At 40.0% G+C, this 21776-nt stretch overlaps 1 protein-coding gene across 2 annotated transcripts in view; it reads left to right on the plus strand.

Annotated features, from left to right (window-relative positions):
• LOC132559666 (uncharacterized) overlaps positions 1-10312 on the plus strand; it is a 28463-nt gene extending 18151 nt beyond the window's left edge. The window contains exons 1-3 of one of the 2 annotated variants that reach the window (XM_060224283.1): positions 2966-3015; positions 3918-4101; positions 6428-10312. In XM_060224283.1, the coding sequence (XP_060080266.1) occupies positions 3011-3015; positions 3918-4101; positions 6428-6877 (639 nt within the window). In that variant the 5' untranslated portion in view covers positions 2966-3010 and the 3' untranslated portion in view covers positions 6878-10312. Of the gene's footprint in view, positions 1-2965; positions 3016-3917; positions 4102-6427 lie in introns of those variants that run through there. The other variant, XM_060224282.1, reaches the window with a different exon arrangement.
• The last annotated feature ends 11464 nt before the right edge of the window (positions 10313-21776 follow it).

Below are 21776 nucleotides of genomic sequence, written 5' to 3' on the forward strand. Positions count from 1 at the left end.
AGAGACCTGTGTACTGTGTTTCTTTATCTTGGCTGTAGACACAGAGACCTGTGTGCTGTGTTACTGTATCTCAGCTATAGGCACCGGACCTGTGTGCTGTTTCTTTATCTCGGCTAGAGACACAGAGACCTGTGTACTGTGTTTCTTTATCTTGGCTGTAGACACAGAGACCTGTGTGCTGTGTTTCTTCATCTCGGCTATAGGCACCGGACCTGTGTGCTGTTTCTTTATCTTGGCTGTAGACACAGAGACCTGTGTGCTGTGTTACTGTATCTCAGCTATAGGCACAGAGACCTGTGTGCTGTTTCTTTGTCTTGGCTATAGACACAGAGACCTGTGTACTGTGTTTCTTTATCTTGGCTGTAGACACAGAGACCTGTGTGCTGTGTTTCTTTATCTTGGCTGTAGACACAGAGACCTGTGTGCTGTATTACTTGATCTCTGCTATAGGCACAAGGACCTGTGTGCTGTTTCTTTGTCTTGGCTATAGACACAGAGACCTGTGTACTGTGTTTCTTTATCTTGGCTGTAGACACAGAGACCTGTGTGCTGTGTTTCTTTATCTTGGCTGTAGACACAGAGACCTGTGTGCTGTGTTACTTGATCTCAGCTATAGGCACAAGGACCTGTGTGCTGTTTCTTTGTCTTGGCTATAGACACAGAGACCTGTGTGCTGTGTTTCTTTATCTTGGCTGTAGACACAGAGACCTGTGTGCTGTGTTTCTTTATCTTGGCTGTAGACACAGAGACCTGTGTGCTGTGTTACTTGATTTCAGCTATAGGCACCGGACCTGTGTGCTGTTTCTTTATCTCGGCTATAGACACAGAGACCTGTGTGCTGTGTTACTTTATCTCAGCTATAGACACAAGGACCTGTGTGCTGTGTTTCTTTATCTTGGCTGTAGACACAGAGACCTGTGTGCTGTGTTTCTTTATCTTGGCCGTAGACACAAGGACCTGTGTACTCTGTTACTTGACCTTTGCCTTACAGAGACAGGGACATGTGTTCTTTACTATTTGACCTTGACAGCAGCACAGGGACTTGTGTGCTGTGTTACTTGACCTCTGTGGTACAGACATAGGGACATTTGTGTTGTGTTATGTATCAGATAAGGATCAGGGTGGACCAATGTTATGCTTGTTTTGTACATGAAAATTGTCAATTAAAAAAGGGCTGTTACAAAGTAATTTTTGTTACAGAACAGCTGGGAAAAGATTGTTACAGAAACATAAACTCTTCACATACTGGTGCAACAAAAGTTTGATCCTTCTTAAACTTTGCAGCCTAATGCTGTTAATATGTGATAGTTTGATTGAGGCGGTGTGGCATTATGTCATCAATGTTGAAGATACATATTTCAGTCCATTTACAGTTCATTTTAAATTGTTCTATTAAATGAGAACAAAGTTGTTATTTCTACAAACCAATTCTGTCTGGTTATGTTTGAATCAAGTAAATTCTGCCAGATATATAGAACATTTTACCCTGAAGAGCTTTTATGTAACTGAAATGTACCATATGTGTACTTCATTCATTTTCTAAATATTTAAATAATTTTGAAAGATGTTTGAAGAAATGTTACTCTACATCTCGAGAGTAATTTAAACAAAGAAGCTCATTACCTGTTTTTTACTTACTTCTGACTTAAGTGTACTTAAGAACTATAAATAGAAAGTAGTACAGGCAAGTTTGAGTTCCGTCCTGGTCAAACACCTTACCAAAGCTGTTCCTGATTGGTAGACAGTCTAATATTGATAGTAAGATGATACACAGTAATCTTATATCTCAGCCTAAGGATATCCTAATAAGTAAAACTCATTCCGCGGTTAAACTTTTGTTCTGATGGTGATTTTGAAAGGTTTGATTTTAGAACCTAATTTAAAAGCAAAAAATCAGTATGTTGCCGCACAATTTTTTCAGAAACTGTCATTATAATAAGTGTAACTAATTTTACAAATGAATCTTTATTTTTATTGAATAACAGACAATCTTTGTTATATTCTATTGACTTTCAGAGTTATACTCAAGAGAAGTACTTAGCAATGAGAACGCATTGACTCCGTTAACTGAGTCATGCTGTCATTTACGCTGTCAAAAAAGTGAAATTTCTTCAAAATGTCGTAAAAAGTGCTCTTTTTCAGCTATAGAGAACTCGAAGCTGTATATTAGTTGTCTGTGAGCTTAAAGTTGTATAGTTGTCATCTCTTGAGATCCAAGCTGTGAAGTTGTCATGTCTTAGCATTGTGTAGTTGTCATCTCTTGAGATACAAGCTGTGAAGTTGTCATGTCTTAGCATTGTGTAGTTGTCATCTCTTGACATCCAAGCTGTGAAGTTGTCATGTCTTGTGATCTAAGCTGTGAAGTTGTCATGTCTTAGCATTGTCTAGTTGTCATCTCTTTAGATCCAAGCTGTGAAGTCCATAAGGTATAGCACATGGAACCTTCCTTTTTGCCATGATATGTTCCAGGGTGCAGAAAGTGATTTTGAATGTAACATCTTGAGTATCGATGGTGAACTCTAAGCTGTATAGTTGTCAACTCTGAGCTCTAAGCTGTATAATTGTCAACTCTGAGCTCTAAGCTGTATAATTGTCAACTCTGAGCTCTAAGCTGTATAATTGTCAACTCTGAGCTCTAAGCTGTATAATTGTCAACACTGAGCTCTAAGCTGTATAATTGTCAACACTGAGCTTAAAGCTGTACAGGTATCATCTCTGAGCTCTGAGCAGTATAGTTGTCAACACTGAGCTCTAAGCTGTATAGTTGTCAACACTTAGCTCTAAGCTGTCTAGTTGTCAGCTCTGATCTCTAAGCTGTGTACATTTGTATGTATGTGACTTTGATCCCCACAACCTGTTGGGTGTGCAGGAAGTGGTTGAGAAGGAAGTGTCAGGCTGTTTACAGTAGAAGATATAAAGTATACACACACTGACACATTGTTGCTATGTGAGGATGTATTCCTGGCAGCTGACAGGAAAACAAGTGTTGTTATAGACGGTTAATTAGACAATGGAGTAGGTATCTCCTCTCTCACCATTGTTATATTGTATTTACATCACTTTCTCTGTGTTTTACATCACTTTCTCTGTGTTTTACACCACTTTCTCTCTGTGTTTTACATCACTTTCTCTTTGTGTTTTACATCACTTTCTCTGTGTTTTACACCACTTTCTCTTTGTGTTTTACACCACTTTCTCTCTGTGTTTTACATCACTTTCTCTTTGTTTATGATAATTAATGTATCTTATCTGCATTGACATTTAAAATTTACTTCATGGTCTTTATTTTTTATTGCAATATTAAATCATTGTCTGACCGATGGTTTAGAATTGCTGTACAGTTAATCTCAGGAAATGCTAGGTACTGATGTTCATTGGTTCGGTGTTAATACCTTAAGATGATTTGAACAGTTGATGTGTCCTGGTGTGTGAAATATGTCTGTCTTCCAGTCCAATAACAAAACTGTAGGATACATCCAAACACATTGACTTTGATATTTCTACACATCTATAATAATAACATGCATTCATTTGTTAACTAGCTGTGTAATAGAAAGGTCTAATATTCAGCCCAGCTGGGGCTCTGAAGTCTACAGCTGACACACCATTTATCTGAAGAGAAATTCCAACTAGCCAAGGATAAGGTGACCTGTACTTTTCAATATTTCCTCCTCTAACCCCTGAAATATGTAATAGAAAGGAGAAATGTAAGGCACACTCTGCCCTCACTGTGGCTCAAATTAGCGACTTTCCAATCTGTAACACGACACCCTACTACCTATCTATCTGTAAACTCCAGCGAGTCAAGGCTACCTGTATATTAGTTTATTGTTTCTCAACCTGTTGTTTGTTTAACACACTACTTAGTATGACAGACTAGTGACGATTTTCATTTAGCATACTACTTTGTATTACAGACCAGTGATGGCCTCCGGACCACCAAACTACAAAGTGATTCTGTGTGGGGAATACGGAGTAGGAAAGAGTTCTATATTCCGGAGGTTCATGAATGACACATTCACAACAGAAACAGGAAAGAAGTCCACTGTTGGGCTGGATCAGAGTAGCCAGTTATTCAATATCAATGGAATGGATGTGAAAGTAAGTAGACATTAATTACTGGACACTTAACAGTACTACCCAAATAAACCATCCTGATAACAGCTGTTATTTTGTCATGTTCGTTGGAGAATCGGGTAAGACATCTTATTGTAAACCCTCCCTCAACTCCAAGGAAAGGAAACTGTCGAACATTCCCAAACACTTTCAGTTATCTATAACTTATATAAATTCATTTTCAATGTACTTTTAGATCTTTCTGATATGCCCTTAAAAAGAAACCTTTTCAGAAACATGAATATGTTGTGCTTGATACAGATAAGGTAAAGAGGAGGTGATGAGTCTTTTCGAGCGTTACATATTAAATAATAACGCTGTGATACTGTGGTGTGTAGGTGTTGCAGACGTCTAGATGTTGATTTTGTGAATGTGACTGTGAAACCTTGATCACAATGACCTATTTAATTGATCAGTACAGTCTGTTGTTGAGTGTTCATACTTTTGTATGTTTGTATTAAAAATGACTTTGTGTAAAGTAGTAAATACAAGCATCAGCGATTTTTTTTTCAATAATTCACAATTTAATATTAGCTGTTATTGCCATAACTCAAAATGTGTTTTATTTTTAGAAAGAGACAATAAAATTAGAATTATCGTTTTATGAATGGTATTGTGTGTGTGTATATTTCATGTTAAAATGCAGACATAAATGCTGTAAAATTGGGCAGGAAAATATAGTTTATGTAAGCATTACTTCGCTTATATAAGTAGGTAACCGTAACAGGTTATTAAAGCTTTCATGTTAATGTTGACAATATACACACACCTCACAACAAAGGAACTATTACATAATAACTCCTTTGATAGGTGTTTCTACATTTTATAGCTAATAACATTGTTCAGTTCATACCTGTGGAGACTTATCTCTAAAAGTAATCTTCATGCATATTTTCATGTAGATGTGTTCATGTTTTATTGCTGTTTATTGATATGATGATACTCGTGATGAAATATCACTCCTTTCTGTATAAATACACCAGTAATTGAGACAGGAAACGTATAATGTATTCTAAAATAATTGGCCTACATTTGTGGTCTGTCCGTTGTCCGTCCGTCCATCTGTAAACAGATTTTGATATGGCTATTACTTGAGAACTACTGCATAGATCTTTCTCAAATTTCATACATAGATTTCCCTGTGTTCTTAATTGTGCCTTTTGATTTGGGGGCTTTTCAGAAAAATGTGGCTTCAGGCCACCATCTTGGATTTGGCTGTTTAAGATAATTATTGCTATTTTTGCAAAGAAATGTTCAAATTTCTTGTCATTGAGAGAAAAAACAAAGATAAAAGAAAGGAAAAGATCCAGTTTTTAAGAATAAATAAAGATCAAACAATGGTGGGCACCAAGATCCCTCTAGGATCTCTTGTAAACAAGTTTTGAGTATAAGATTGCAGCCTGCAGGAGCTTTATACAGGGTGAATTTCCTTCCTCCTTTGTACTGTACAATGTATCAGATGTTTGTATACTTGACTAAACTGGAAATAATCCATCATGACAAGATAAACACAAATAATCACTTCTAATAAAACTAGATAGTAATATCAGGTAAAAAATCTGACCTGATTAAAGATACTTGTTCCTCCCATTGGGATATAATTATACAGCATTAAGTAAGTAATTAATTACAGATTATAACTCACACAGATCTCATAGAAAGTCTGTTACAGCAGCTGGTCTGTCAGCTTTAAGGATTCTTGTCTCATCATTTGAGCTGTCAGGTTTAAAGATTCCCACCCTGTCAGCTGGTTAGCATATCAATGAGATAATTACTTCCAGGCCTGGTCTCAGCAATATAACCCTCAGTACTGATTTATATCTTGTCTAAGGGTTCATCAAGTTTCATCTAGCTTCTTCATAACACTGTGATGTATAGCAGTAATAAAAGTATCACCTGTATGGACTCTGCTTCTACAGTGTTACATATAAATCTTGTATACTGTAATACTGTGAAATTATTATGTTCAGATCAGCCTTAGAACCTTGACCCTCACCACTGAAGCTAGCTACCTGGAAATTTAGTCCCCTGTTTCCGTCTGACTACCTGAACAATTTCCACTTAACTAACATCAATAATTAGGCAATTGTTTGTTTACATATATCAAAACAATCCCATGTCTGTTTTGACAGAGTGATTGCCCTTTTTATACCCAAACATTATGATTTTACGAACATGTTTTCATTGATGTTTTTTTAATCAATTTATCAGAATTGTGTTAGGTTGAAACATCTGCCATGAATTCTGTTTTCACAATGTTATAAGATTACAATGAAATCTTTCATCTCTGTTTAATTTTGTGTTTGTACAGATGTCATTGTGGGATACTGGTGGTATGGAGAGAATGAGTTTCATTGGTTCCAGTTATTACCGTGGGGCAAATGCTGCCCTGTTGTGTTATAGTGTGCTCAATAGAGACACCTTTACCATCCTGTCACAGTACATCTTAGACATTGTCATGAATGCAGAGGGAGCCAAAATATTCTTGTGTGGAAATATGGCAGACTGCGATGGAGAGGACAAAGTCACGGAGGCCGACATTGAAAACTTTATTCGTGAATGTGGTGATGTGCTGTCGGGTGTATATTCCATATCCTGTAAGGAAAATGAAGGAGTTTATGACATGTTCAAAGACATGGCTCGTGTGCTGCATGAGGAAGCCATGGGCCGCATGACATTACGAAAGGAGTTACATGTGATCAGACCAGGGGAAACACCGGAGGAAACGAATCATCACAAGAAAAAATGTTGTAGCTCTTGATAGGGGTGTCTTAATCATATCATACAAATTTACGTAAAGGAGATATATTTCATACAGGCTAATTGTGCCTTTGTGTAATCGATCAGGACTCCGAGTGCCTTTCAGTGTAGGTGTGGATATTAACAACACCAGCTGCCTAATGTCTATATACTGCAGCTAATTTTACATATGAGGATCAACTTTAAAGTGAAGTATTCATCACATATCTTCTTGAAAAACCACTTGGTTAATTAGATTTTAATTAATGTGTGGGGTTTATAAATAGATTGAAGTAAAGTTTTCTGAAATTGAATTTACACTCTTTAGTTCTAAAATTTGAAAAATATCCTTTGAAGTATGCAAGTGTTAACTTTCAATTTGTTGCTGTTAAAGAGATGGACCTGGTGTGTCCAATCAAAGTCCATTTTTAAAGCGATTTTCTGATGTTTTTTGTTTCATGATCATCAGTAATACCATACTTGTCCAGCAATAAGCCCATGTCTGTTAATAAGCCCACCCATGTCTGTTACAGTTTGATAAGAAACTTACAATCAGCCCAATTCTCTACTTTGAGTTAGGTATTGGCCCCACAGGCCTATTTTCAGGGTAAACACAATGATCGACCTTTCCTGTTCTGTATGACCTTTACATTGTATCAATAAGGACTTGTATGGTGCTGAGGATTTTCAGAGCTCAAATTTCTGTACATCATTTATGTCATTTAGATAAATTTGTAATTTTATTTCAGGATCACTGATATTAAGCTGCAGAACAGTTGCCTGTAATATATTCCATGTCTTGTATAGTTATCTATAGGTTATAACATTAATATAGAGATATATTCCAATCCTTAAATGATATTGTTTCATGTCAACATGATGAAAAGAAAACTTTTAAAAGTTATGTTAAATCTGGCATAAGTACGTCCCCCGTCCTCCAACACGTTTGTTCCTATAATCACCCCGACACACAAGTCTGACCCCAAATCATGCTGGACCAACTTTGTTCCTATAATCACCCCAACACACAAGTCTGACCCCAGATCATGCTGGACCAACTTTGTTCCTATAATCACCCCAACACACAAGTCTGACCCCAAATCATGCTGGACCAATTTGTTCCTATAATCACCCCAACACACAAGTCTGACCCCAAATCATGCTGGACCAACTTTGTTCCTATAATCACCCCAACACACAAGTCTGCCCCCAAATCATGCTGGACCAACTTTGTTCCTATAATCAGCCCGACACATAAGTCTGACCCCAAATCATGCTGGACCAACTTTGTTCCTATAATCACCCCGACACACAAGTCTGACCCCAAATCATGCTGGACCAACTTTGTTCCCTATAATCACCCCGACACACAAGTCTGACCCCAAATCATGCTGGACCAACTTTGTTCCCTATAATCACCCCGACACACAAGTCTGACCCCAAATCATGCTGGACCAACTTTGTTCCCTATAATCACCCCGACACACAAGTCTGACCCCAGATCATGCTGGACCAACTTTGTTCCTATAATCACCCCAACACACAAGTCTGACCCCAAATCATGCTGGACCAACTTTGTTCCTATAATCACCCCAACACACAAGTCTGACCCCAAATCATGCTGGACCAACTTTGTTCCTATAATCACCCCGACACATAAGTCTTGACCCCAATCATGCTGGACCAATATTATTGCCTGAATTTTTTAAACATACAAGTCGTAAATGATGTTGTTTATTACCATGTTTTGTAGCTGTGTAATTATAATTGGTGACACTTTTTTTTATTCTATGATATTTCCTGTCACAACATCCTTATGTACCAGTATAACCAACATGTATTAGGGATACTGCTGTCTACTTGGGAGGTTTGTGTCTCCAGCCTGCTACAATCCTGGCAGACCAAACCTAGGTTCTCTGATGTATGATATTAATGATGAAAGATGTGATATTGTTATAGTTGTAGGAAAACTGAGCAGACTGAGGATAAACACAATCTACCACAATCTCAAAATGAGCATGACTGTGTACACATGTGTAGATCTGTCTCTGAAATTATTTCAAAACATATTCATGAAACCTAATGAAATATGAGTTTGAAATTGCATTTTAATCAGATGATAATTAACTGTGTTGTAGTAGAAATAAGTTGGCCTAAGCTCTGAACTTACTCAATGTTAATCCTATGGAAAATTAACTGCTGTTCAAAACTTACACGCAAAGTAAAACTTGCCACTGAAAAAAATCTATAAATTAGATGCTGTGGCAACTTTCTGCTGAAATAAGTATTAAAATTAGATGCTATGGACAACATACCACAGAAATAAGTATATAAGTTGGTACTGTGGACAACTTACTGCTGAAATAAGTATTTAAGTTACATGCTATGGACAACTTACTGCCGAAATTAGTATTTTGAAATAGATACTTTACAGAGTTTAACATTAATGGTGGACTGTTAGATTAAGTCTTAGGTGTGGGCTGAAACAAGTACTCAAATTAGATGCAAATTACAAATTGCTACTTAAATATGTTTTTGAATTAGATGCTTTAGAAAATGTAATGCTTTAATATAAAAAGCACATGCTATGGACAAATTATCAACAAATAAACATTGTAAGTGTAGATGTTAAATGCTTCTGATATTTCATCTTGCAGTAAGAATAAAGGTTATTAAGAGTGTGTCAGTGTAATGATGTTTATAGCTATGTCAATGATGTCACTGACACTGAAAATGCAGGTCTGGCGCATTTTATGTCTGTTAAGGACAAGTACATCTCTTCAGCCTCTGCTCTCCTCAGATCAATATTGGATGGGTCCAGATCAGACAAGGATCAGTCTAACCAAAGACTCTGAGGGGAGATCAGGTTTCAACAACTTATAGATTAATGACAAACTCTGATTGATTGATGATGTCATTTCTTTGTTTTGTAATTTTTTGCCAGAACTTTGATGCTGCCCCCATTAGTAGCTGCAATGTGTCAGTGATTATCACTGTTTTATGGGTATTCTTATATGGCAATACTAACTGGCTGTCATTACTGATAAAAAATCTAAGGACAAATTGATGTAATTATCGTATAGTGGAATAATGATAGTTATGGTAAATATCTTTGAGTTTTGATGTCAAAAAAAGAACATGTACTGTGTGAGGTTTTTTTTACCCTAACTTTTTGCCTGGAGTTGAATTCACAATTTCAGTTGAAACCATATTAAGCCATCTCTGCTGCTAGTGATAATAATGCTTGTATAACCATGTTGTAAATGAAGGTACAAGCATATACTAATGGATGAAAAGGTGATGGTTAGCGATAAGTGTTAATGCAATATTATATTACCTGATTTGATTACATCTACCATACATTATGTAATACTTTCTGGTAATTATTGTATCCAGATGACAATTGTGAATACATGTAGATTTTTGTCTGGAGAAAATGAATAAAATTACAATTTAATCTGAAAACTTTGGATTATTTGTAACAAAAGCATGCTGAGATATACTAGCTTGCTTTCCATTTCTATTGTACAGAGATCATTTCTACTGATTTCACTTCAGTTGTAACATAACATCAGTTCATATCAGGTTCTTGTCATTAGAGACATTTCAGGGTCGGAAATGACAAATAAATGAACATATGTAGCAGGAAAGCAGAATGACTTGTAGAAATGTGTGAGAATGTTGAGTCAGAAACAAGTGGGGAGTGTATTGCTAAGTGGTAGATTACCACAAACAACACAGGAACAGGAAGTTCACAGTCCCAATGGTCGACCAACTCAAGTACTTCATTATGACAAAAGTTTCACAATATATTATACCAGACAAATAGAAGACTGTTGGTTATCAGTAGTATAGGAAAGATGTCATATACAAGGGATGTTGAAGGGTCAGACCTGATACAGCATGGGGCATCTCAGACATCATGTGGATGTTGAAGGGTCAGTACTATGACAACATGGGGCAACTCAGACATCATGTGGATGTTGAAGGGTCAGTACTGTGACAACATGGGGCAACTCAGACATCATGTGGATGTTGAAGGGCATCATGTGGATGACATCATGTGGAAAGGGTCAGTGCTGTTATGACAACATGGGGCAACTCAGACATCATGTGGATGTTGAAGGGTCAGTACTGTGACAACATGGGGCAACTCGGGCATCATGTGGATGGTAAAGGGTCAGTGCTGTTATAACATGGGGCTACTCGGGCATCATGTGGATGGTGAAAGTCAGTACTGTGACAGCATGGGGTGACTCAGGCATCATATGGATGTTGAAGGGTCAGTACTGTTACAGCATGGGGCGACTCGGGCATCATGTGGATGTTGAAGGGTCAGTACTGTTATAACATGGGGCGACTCGGGCATCATGTGGATGGTAAAGGGTCAGTGCTGTTATAACATGGGGCTACTCGGGCATCATGTGGATGGTGAAAGTCAGTACTGTGACAGCATGGGGTGACTCGGGCATCATATGGATGTTGAAGGGTCAGTACTGTTATAGCATGGGGTGACTCAGGCATCATATGGATGTTGAAGGGTCAGTACTGTTACAGCATGGGGCGACTCGGGCATCATGTGGATGTTGAAGGGTCAGTGCTGTTACAGCATGGGGCGACTCAGGCATCATGTGGATGTTGAAGGGTCAGTACTAGACAACATGGGGCAACTCCGGTATCATGTGGATGGTGAAGGGTCAGTACTGGTATAGCATGGGGCGACTCGGGCATCATGGGGATGTTGAAGGGTAAGTACTGAGACAACATGGGGCGACTCAGGCATCATGTGGATGACTCAGTGGCAATGTGAGGAGAGTTCATTGACAACAAAGGGAGAACAGTGGACTGTGTAGTGAATTAATGGTTAACACCATCCCAATACTGGAGATGGGTTTGATAGAAACAAATAATGGTTAACCTTAAACTGATAGAATTTGAGGTGTTAGAATTGGAGCTCTCCTCAAAGCTGTCCCAATACTCCATGATAGGTTGGATGGGAACATATAACATTTGACCTTGACCTGTGTGAACTTCGGGTGTTAGAACAGGAGCTCTCCTCATTACTGTCCCAATACTCCATGATAGGTTTGATAGAAACAGATAATATTTGACCTTGACCTGAGCGAAGCTAGGGTGTAAGAGCTAGAGCTCTCCTCAGGGTTGCAGAACCCCAATACACTGTGACAGGTTTGAGGTGAAAACAGGAACTCTCCTCCAATGATGTATAAACAAACATCTGATTAGTCAGCAGTCTGACTGGTCTGTAATGACAGGGTTCCTGAAAGGTTGATAGTGACCTCTCCTCATCTAACAATTTCCTTCTACCTAGAGATTCATCACTGACACTAGTCATTGTATTGTGGAACATGTGACCTGTCTGACCTGTACAATAAGTAGATCTTATGGGAAACAGATTTTCTATCCGTAGCATAAACATCAGCCTGTATAGCTTACTGATCACATTTACACTGACACTTGTCTCCTGCTAGTATCAACATGGTTGGGGTAGGGTTACAGGATATAGCAGAAGATGAGGGTGTGGGGTGGGGGTAGGATAATAGGGTATGGGGTAGGGTTAGGCTCTGGGTGGGGGTAGGGTTAAGGTATGTGGTGGGAGTAGGGTTATAAGAGAATATTGTAGTTTGAGGGTGTGGCATGGGGATAGGCTTAGGGTATGTGGTGTGGGTAGGGTTATAGGGTATGGGGTAGGGTAAGGCTATGGAGTGGTGTTAGGTTATGTTGCTTTGATAGGGTTAGGGTATTGGGTGGAGTTACAAGTGTCAGATATTTTGGGCGAACTGTAGTGGGATTACAATCCAATGTCATGGCTTTTCAAGTTCAACGTAAACTGATATTTGAATATCTAAGGCAATTTGACCTCCACTCTGGGCTGTTTGTATGTCTCAGGAAAGAGTTCATGGACCTTCCCCTGTGCTGTATTGGATAGCACACACATGATGGGCCTGCTTCATGTTTTTATATCAGGAGTCTCTAACACTTTTGTGAGTTATATTCAGGATTACCTAAAAGTTCATGAGAAGTTGTCATGAGCCTCTAACAGATAAAGAAGTTATGCCAAGGAATCATTATTAGTTACCATGGTTATCCTGTAGACTAATTTTGCTACATGTAGACCTATATTTATGTCTCTGATATATTGATAACTTTACATCTTCACTGTAACGTATCCTAGGTACTTCTGTCAAGTAATAACCTCGGAGCACAGACTTTATGAAAAAGATTTCACAGGTCTTTTTAGTGAAAGAAAACATGTTTCGCTTGAAAGCCGCTATGACATTTGCCAGTATGGTAGATATATAAGATAGCTTTATCTAAGTAATCTAGAGGGTTTGTGTTTGTAATTCAAAGATACCACTATTCAGCAGTAATAACAGAAACTTTTCACATTGTCAACAATGATGATTTGCATAATTTCCGGTCGCATTTCCAACTGGACAAAACATTCCATGACTGAACCCTCCCTTCCAACTAGGATATATTGACAATCTAAATAAAATCTCTTACTTCACCTACTACTCCATACCTCGATAATGTAACCACTGGACTTAGACATTTATATCTACATCTGTAATGTAACAAGGCACAAGTAAATAGAAAGACCAGACTTTAATTATATTGATTTACTGGCATAAGGAGGGGAGGGGTATGTTTATAGGAAGGGTGAAGAACAGTGGTGAAGTATAATTATATGGAGGGTGTAGACAGTAGTGAGGGTATTAGGGACAGAGATTAAGTATAATTATATGAAGGGTATAGACATTGTTGAGGGTAGGAGGGAAGGAGATGAAGTATGATTATATGAAGGGTGTAGACAGTGGTGAGGGCATGAGGGACGGGGTGAAGTATAATTATATGAAGGGTGTAGACAGTAGTGAGGGCATGAGGGAAGGAAATGAAGTATAATTATATGAAGGGTGTAGATAGTGGTGAGGGCATGAGGGAAGGAAATGAAGTATAATTATATGAAGGGTATAGACAGTGGTGAGGGCATGAGGGAAGGAAATGAAGTATAATTATATGAAGGGTGTAGACAGTGGTGAGGGTATGAGGGACTGGGATGAAGTAAAATTATATGAAGGGTATAGACAGTGGTGAGGGCATGAGGGAAGTAGATAAAGTATAATTACATAAACAGTGTAAAGCAGTAGTGAAGGTGTGGGTTGGTTGTGAAAGGGTATGTTGGTACGGAAGGGTGAAATGGTAGTGAAGACAGGGGAGGAGGTATGTCTGTAAGGAAGTTTGAAGTGGTAGTGAGGATATTGTAGGGAGTATGTCTGTAGAGAGGATATTGTAGGGGGTATGTCTGTAGAGAGGGTAGAAGTGGTAGAGAGGATATTGTAGGGGGTATGTCTGTAGAGAGGGTAGAAGTGGTAGAGAGGATATTGTAGGGGGTATGTCTGTAGAGAGGGTAGAAGTGGTAGAGAGGATATTGTAGGGGGTATGTCTGTAGAGAGGATATTGTAGGGGGTATGTCTGTAGAGAGGATATTGTAGGGGGTATGTCTGTAGAGAGGATATTGTAGGGGGTATGTCTGTAGAGAGGATATTGTAGGGTGTATGTCTGTAGAGAGGGTAGAAGTGGTAGAGAGGATATTGTAGGGGGTATGTCTGTAGAGAGGATATTGTAGGGGGTATGTCTGTAGAGAGGATAGAAGAGGTAGTGAGGATATTGTAGGGGGTATGTCTGCAGAGAGGATATTGAGGATATTGTAGGGGGTATGTCTGTAGAGAGGATAGAAGTGGTAGTGAGGATATTGTAGGGAGTATGTCTGTAGAGAGGGTAGAAGTGGTAGTGAGGATATTGTAGGGGGTATGTCTGTAGAGAGGATATTGTAGGGGGTATGTCTGTAGAGAGGATATTGTAGGGGGTATGTCTGTAGAGAGGATATTGTAGGGGGTATGTCTGTAGAGAGGATATTGTAGGGGGTATGTCTGTAGAGAGGGTAGAAGTGGTAGTGAGGATATTGTAGGGGGTATGTCTGTAGAGAGGATATTGTAGGGGGTATGTCTGTAGAGAGGATATTGTAGGGGGTATGTCTGTAGAGAGGGTATTGTAGGGGGTATGTCTGTAGAGAGGATATTGTAGGGGGTATGTCTGTAGAGAGGATATTGTAGGGGGTATGTCTGTAGAGAGGATATTGTAGGGGGTATGTCTGTAGAGAGGATATTGTAGGATATTGTAGGGGGTATGTCTGTAGAGAGGATATTGTAGGGGGTATGTCTGTAGAGAGGATATTGTAGGGGGTATGTCTGTAGAGAGGATATTGTAGGGGGTATGTCTGTAGAGAGGATATTGTAGGGGGTATGTCTGTAGAGAGGATATTGTAGGGGGTATGTCTGTAGAGAGGATATTGTAGGGGGTATGTCTGTAGAGAGGATATTGTAGGGGGTATGTCTGTAGAGAGGATATTGTAGGGGGTATGTCTGTAGAGAGGATAGAAGAGGTAGTGAGGATATTGTAGGGGGTATGTCTGTAGAGAGGATATTGTAGGGGGTATGTCTGTAGAGAGGATATTGTAGGGGGTATGTCTGTAGAGAGGATATTGTAGGGGGTATGTCTGTAGAGAGGATATTGTAGGGGGTATGTCTGTAGAGAGGATATTGTAGGGGGTATGTCTGTAGAGAGGATATTGTAGGGGGTATGTCTGTAGAGAGGATATTGTAGGGGGTATGTCTGTAGAGAGGATATTTTACGGGGAATTACTAGGGTATGTCTGTAGAGAGGATATTGTAGGGGGTATGTCTGTAGAGAGGATAGAAGTGGTAGAGAGGATATTGTAGGGGGTATGTCTGTAGAGAGGATATTGTAGGGGGTATGTCTGTAGAGAGGATATTGTAGGGGGTATGTCTGTAGAGAGGATATTGTAGGGGGTATGTCTGTAGAGAGGATATTGTAGGGGGTATGTCTGTAGAGAGGATATTGTAGGGGGTATGTCTGTAGAGAGGATATTGTAGGGGGTATGTCTGTAGAGAGGATATTGTAGGGGGTATGTCTGTAGAGAGGATATTGTAGGGGGTATGTCTGTAGAGAGGGATATTGTAGGGGTTATGTCTGTAGAGAGGATGGGGTCTGTCTGTAGAGAGGATATTGTAGGGGGTATGTCTGTAGAGAGGATATTGTAGGGGGTATGTCTGTAGAGAGGATATTGTAGGGAGTATGTCTAGAGAGTAGAGAGGATATTGTAGGGGGTATGTCTGTAGAGAGGATATTGTAGGGGGTATGTCTGTAGAGAGGATATTGTAGGGGGTATGTCTGTAGAGAGGATATTGTAGGGGGTATAGAGAGGATATGTCTGTAGAGAGGTAGAGCGTTGAGGGGGATATTGTAGGGGGTATGTCTGTAGAGAGGATATTGTAGGGGGTATGTCTGTAGAGAGGATAGAAGAGGTAGTGAGGATATTGTAGGGGGTATGTCTGTAGAGAGGATATTGTAGGGGGTATGTCTGTAGAGAGGATATTGTAGGGGGTATGTCTGTAGAGAGGATAGAAGAGGTAGTGAGGATATTGTAGGGGTATGTCTGTAGAGAGGATATTGTAGGGGGTATGTCTGTAGAGAGGATATTGTAGGGGGTATGTCTGTAGAGAGGATATTGTAGTAGAGAGGGTATGTCTGTAGAGAGGATATTGTAGGGGGTATGTCTGTAGAGAGGATATTGTAGGGGGTATGTCTGTAGAGAGGATATTGTAGGGGGTATGTCTGTAGAGAGGATATTGTAGGGGGTATGTCTGTAGAGAGGATATTGTAGGGGGTATGTCTGTAGTGAGGATATTGTAGGGGGTTTGTCTGTAGAGAGGATATTGTAGGGGGTATGTCTGTAGAGAGAGTAGGGGTAGAGAGGATATTGTAGGGGGTATGTCTGTAGAGAGGATATTGAGGGGTATGTCTGTAGAGAGGATATTGTAGGGGGTATGTCTGTAGAGAGGATATTGTAGGGGGTATGTCTGTAGAGAGGATATTGTAGGGGGTATGTCTGTAGAGAGGATATTGTAGGGGGTATGTCTGTAGAGAGGATATTGTAGGGGGTATGTCTGTAGAGAGGATATTGTAGGGTGTATGTCTGTAGAGAGGATATTGTAGGGGGTATGTCTGTAGAGAGGATATTGTAGGGGATACATCTGTTGGGAGGTAGGAAGCTGTGGGAGGTAGTAAAGTATGTAGTGGCTGCTATAAGATATAATTTTTTTTTATTGATAGGGTCAGAAGGTCAGTAAGGAAACAGAAGCTATTAAATTGATATGGAAAACAGCAGGGAGGAAAATAGACAGGTGAATGAATTAGGCTAACAGTGGGACCATGCATCTGGTGCATGTAAAGCCGAAGGTAGATGGTGGATTAGGGAAGAAGGCTGTGTGTGGACACAATGTCAAGCTCCTGGAAAGTACACTGTAGGACAACAGTACAGCTATGTGGAGAAAGGTAACACATTCACATGAGGTCTGGCCACATGGGGACAAATGACTCGCCACTTCTCACTCCTTGAGATCCAAATACATGAAGGTCTGGCCAAGTTTGGACTAAGGACTTTCTCCTTGAGATCCATACATGTTGGGACAAAGGCTCACTCTTATGACCCAAACATGTTGGACGAATTATTTCAACAGACATGTTTATACAGAGGACATGTCATTAGAGGTCTCAACATGTTAAGATAGTTCTAAAGGTCACATGAGGTCTAGATGTGTTTATACAGAAGACATGACATTTGAGGTCCACAAACAACAGAAACAGAATCCCAGACTTCATTTAGAATACGGCCATGGAGGTGAGGCCAGATAAGAAATGATAATAAATAGAATATATATAGACAGGTCTGTTTATGTTAATGTCTTTACTCACTCGGGTGACAGGTCAGAGTGACAGGCTGCCGCCACGATCTCCCTGTTTATCAAGTATTGAACATCAATAAAATGGTGGCAAGATAACACTTTATTATACTACAGAGGTACACCTGTACTTGTGGAAGTCAGCAATGTTATGTATAGAACCGACTAAGCGAAGCCTATCATACACACAATGAGAAGTTTCATCAACTTAGACAGATTTGGAAATAATAAAGTTAAAAGTAGGTTAATGGTTTTCTTGACTCCACTACATATCTTTGATTTACATCAGCACAACTTCAGAACTGATGAAAGCTAAAATGTTTTCAATGACTAAACCAAACAACAGAAGAAAGAAGTAAACATTCTGTGTTGCTTTAGTGGACAACTCTATCTTTCCACTTAATTATGTAGAGCACTCAGTCTGTGTACATATTTTACCAATGGTCAGTGAAGGGTCAGTAAGAGGTGGACATCATCAATGTTGTAGAACAAATACTTTACATTCTGACTTCTGTTTGATACAATAATCTCAACAAAACAGTAACATATACATATTATATACTTATATACATTATCTTTTATATGCACCTTTTTTTTTCAAAAGATAGAACTTGGTATTATATTGGAGTTGATCACTGTAATACAGAGACTTTGGCTGGCTAAGTAAGCTGCACCTTGTATTACAGGGTTGGGGTATCAAGTACATTATCAGGGTTATATAATAATTGGGGGGAGGCATACTGATAGAAATGGTATCCACACTAACACCACCTGGGGGGACTGATAGAAAAGGGAATCCCTACTTATACCACCAGAGGGCACTAATAGAAAGGGAACCCCCACTTACACCACCAGGGGGCACTGATAGAAAGATACAAAAGATGATTCATCAACATCATTATATTGATACATTACAGGCATTGATGGCTTCTCCATACAGCTGTTTCCAAGCTGGAATGGTACAAAGATATACACTAATCAGTGTGATACATGTAGATAGATTTTATATATAAATAACAATAATCTGAGAAGTGTCAGTTTACAATTTTAAGTAATAGCATTTATAGTGTTTATATACAAAATTTCCAATAAAATCAGATTATGTCAAGCATTTCCATTGTTAATCTTTACTGATGGTAAGATACTGCCAAGCTGTACATGGTGATCCTTAACTGTTAACATTGATGATCCTGTCTAAAAACTCTTTCACTGATGATCCTTAACTCTTTTCCTATTCGTTCACTAATGGTCCTTAACTGTCAAATGACTCATAAATTGTTGGTTCTTAACCTGCTGGCACATTAAATGACCTTAAATGCAAGCATGGTTGTAGATTAATGGTCAGGACCATTACTGTATCAAACAGTAGAGAGTTAAGAACCATCACTGGATGGTCCCTACCTGTCTACTGGGCTATACATTGAGGGTCCCCTGCCTGTCTACTCGGCTATACATTGAGGGTCCCCTACCTGTCTACTAGGCTATACATTGAGGGTTCCTACCTGTCTACTAGGCTATACATTGAGGGTCCCTACCTGTCTACTAGGCTATACATTGAGGGTCCCATACCTGTCTACTAGGCTATACATTGAGGGTCCCTACCTGTCTACTAGGCTATACATTGAGGGTCCCCTACCTGTCTACCCTAACTGTCTACTAGGCTATACATTGAGGGTCCCCTACCTGTCTACTTGGCTATACATTGAGGGTCCCCTACCTGTCTACTAGGCTATACATTGAGGGTCCCCTACCTGTCTACTAGGCTATACATTGAGGGTCCCTACCTGTCTACTAGGCTATACATTGAGGGTCCCCTACCTGTCTACTAGGCTATACATTGAGGGTCCCTACCTGTCTACTAGGCTATACATTGAGGGTCCCCTACCTGTCTAATAGGCTATACATTGAGGGTCCCCTACCTGTCTACTAGGCTATACATTGAGGGTCCCTACCTGTCTACTAGGCTATACATTGATGGGTCCCCTACCTGTCTACTAGGCTATACATTGAGGGTCCCTACCTGTCTACTAGGCTATACATTGAGGGTCCCCTACCTGTCTACTAGGCTATACATTGAGGGTCCCTACCTGTCTACTAGGCTATACATTGAGGGTCCCCTACCTGTCTACTAGGCTATACATTGAGGGTCCCCTACCTGTCTACTAGGCTATACATTGAGGGTCCCCTACCTGTCTACTAGGCTATACATTGAGGGTCCCCTACCTGTCTACTAGGCTATACATTGAGGGTCCCCTACCTGTCTACTAGGCAATACATTGAGGGTCCCTACCTGTCTACTAGGCTATACATTGAGGGTCCCCTACCTGTCTACTAGGCTATACATACACCTGTCTTAGGCTATACAGGGTCCCCTACCTGTCTACCTGTAGGCTATACATTGAGGGTCCCCTACCTGTCTACTAGGCTATACATTGACGGTCCCCTACCTGTCTACTAGGCTATACATTGAGGGTCCCTACCTGTCTACTAGGCTATACATTGAGGGTCCCCTACCTGTCTACTAGGCTATACATTGAGGGTCCCTACCTGTCTACTAGGCTATACATTGATGGGTACTAGGCTATACTACCTGTCTCTAGGCTATACAGGCTATACTGTCTAATAGGCTATGTATTGCGGGTCCCTGTCTGTCTACTAAGCTATACATTGAGGGTCCGCTGCCTGTCTACTAGGCTATACATTGAGGGTCCCTACATGTCTTCAAGGCTATACATTGATGGTCCCTACCTGTCTACTAAGCTATACATTGCGGGTCCCTGTCTGTCTACTAAGCTATACATTGAGGGTCCCCTGCCTGTCTACTAGGCTATACATTCATGGTACTTAACTGCCTACTGAACCATACTGTGATGGTCCATGACTGTCTACTGAGCTATACATTGATGGTCCTTAACTGCCTACTGAACAATACATTAATGGTGCTTAACTGTCTAATGAGTTCTACTGTTATTGCCCTTTAGTGTCCACTGAGCTGTTCACTAATGGTCCTTAACTGTCAAATGACTCATAAATTGTTGGTTCTTAACCTGCTGGCACATTAAATGACCTTAAATGCAAGCATGGTTGTGGATTAATGGTCTGGACCATTACTGTGTCAAACAGTAGAGAGTTAAGAACCATCACTGTATAGCTATACATTGAGGGTCCCCTACCTGTCTACTAGGCTATACATTGAGGGTTCCCTGCCTGTCTACTAGGCTATACATTGTGGGTCCCCTACCTGTCTACTAGGCTATACATTGAGGGTTCCTACCTGTCTACTAGGCTATACATTGATGGTCCCCTACCTGTCTAATAGGCTATACATTGAGGGTCCCCTGCCTGTCTACCAGACTATACATTGAGGGTTCCTACCTGTCTACTAGGCTATACATTGAGGGTCCCTACCTGTCTACTAGGCTATACATTGAGGGTCCCCTGCCTGTCTACTAGACTATACATTGAGGGTCCCTACCTGTCTACTAGGCTATACATTGAGGGTCCCTACATGTCTTCAAGGCTATACATTGAGGGTCCCTACCTGTCTACTAGGCTATGCATTGCGGGTCCCTGTCTGTCTACTAAGCTATACATTGAGGGTCCCCTGCCTGTCTACTAGGCTATACATTCATGGTACTTAACTGCCTACTGAACCATACTGTGATGGTCCATGACTGTCTACTGAGCTATACATTGATGGTCCTTAACTGCCTACTGAACAATACATTAATGGTGCTTAACTGTCTAATGAGTTCTACTGTTATTGCCCTTTAGTGTCCACTGAGCTGTTCACTAATGGTCCTTAACTGTCAAATGACCCATAAATTGTTGGTTCTTAACCTGCTGGCACATTAAATGACCTTAAATGCAAGCATGGTTGTAGATTAATGGTCTGGACCATTACTGTGTCAAACAGTAGAGAGTTAAGAACCACCACTGTATAGCTATACATTGAGGGTCCCCTACCTGTCTACTAGGCTATACATTGAAGGTCCCCTGCCTGTCTACTAGGCTATACATTGTGGGTCCCCTACCTGTCTACTAGGCTATACATTGAGGGTTCCTACCTGTCTACTA

The sequence above is a fragment of the Ylistrum balloti genome, unplaced genomic scaffold (assembly GCF_031769215.1).
Source record: "Ylistrum balloti isolate Yb309-2 unplaced genomic scaffold, AGI_CSIRO_Ybal_v1 Utg370948, whole genome shotgun sequence".
Taxonomy (NCBI): domain Eukaryota; kingdom Metazoa; phylum Mollusca; class Bivalvia; order Pectinida; family Pectinidae; genus Ylistrum; species Ylistrum balloti.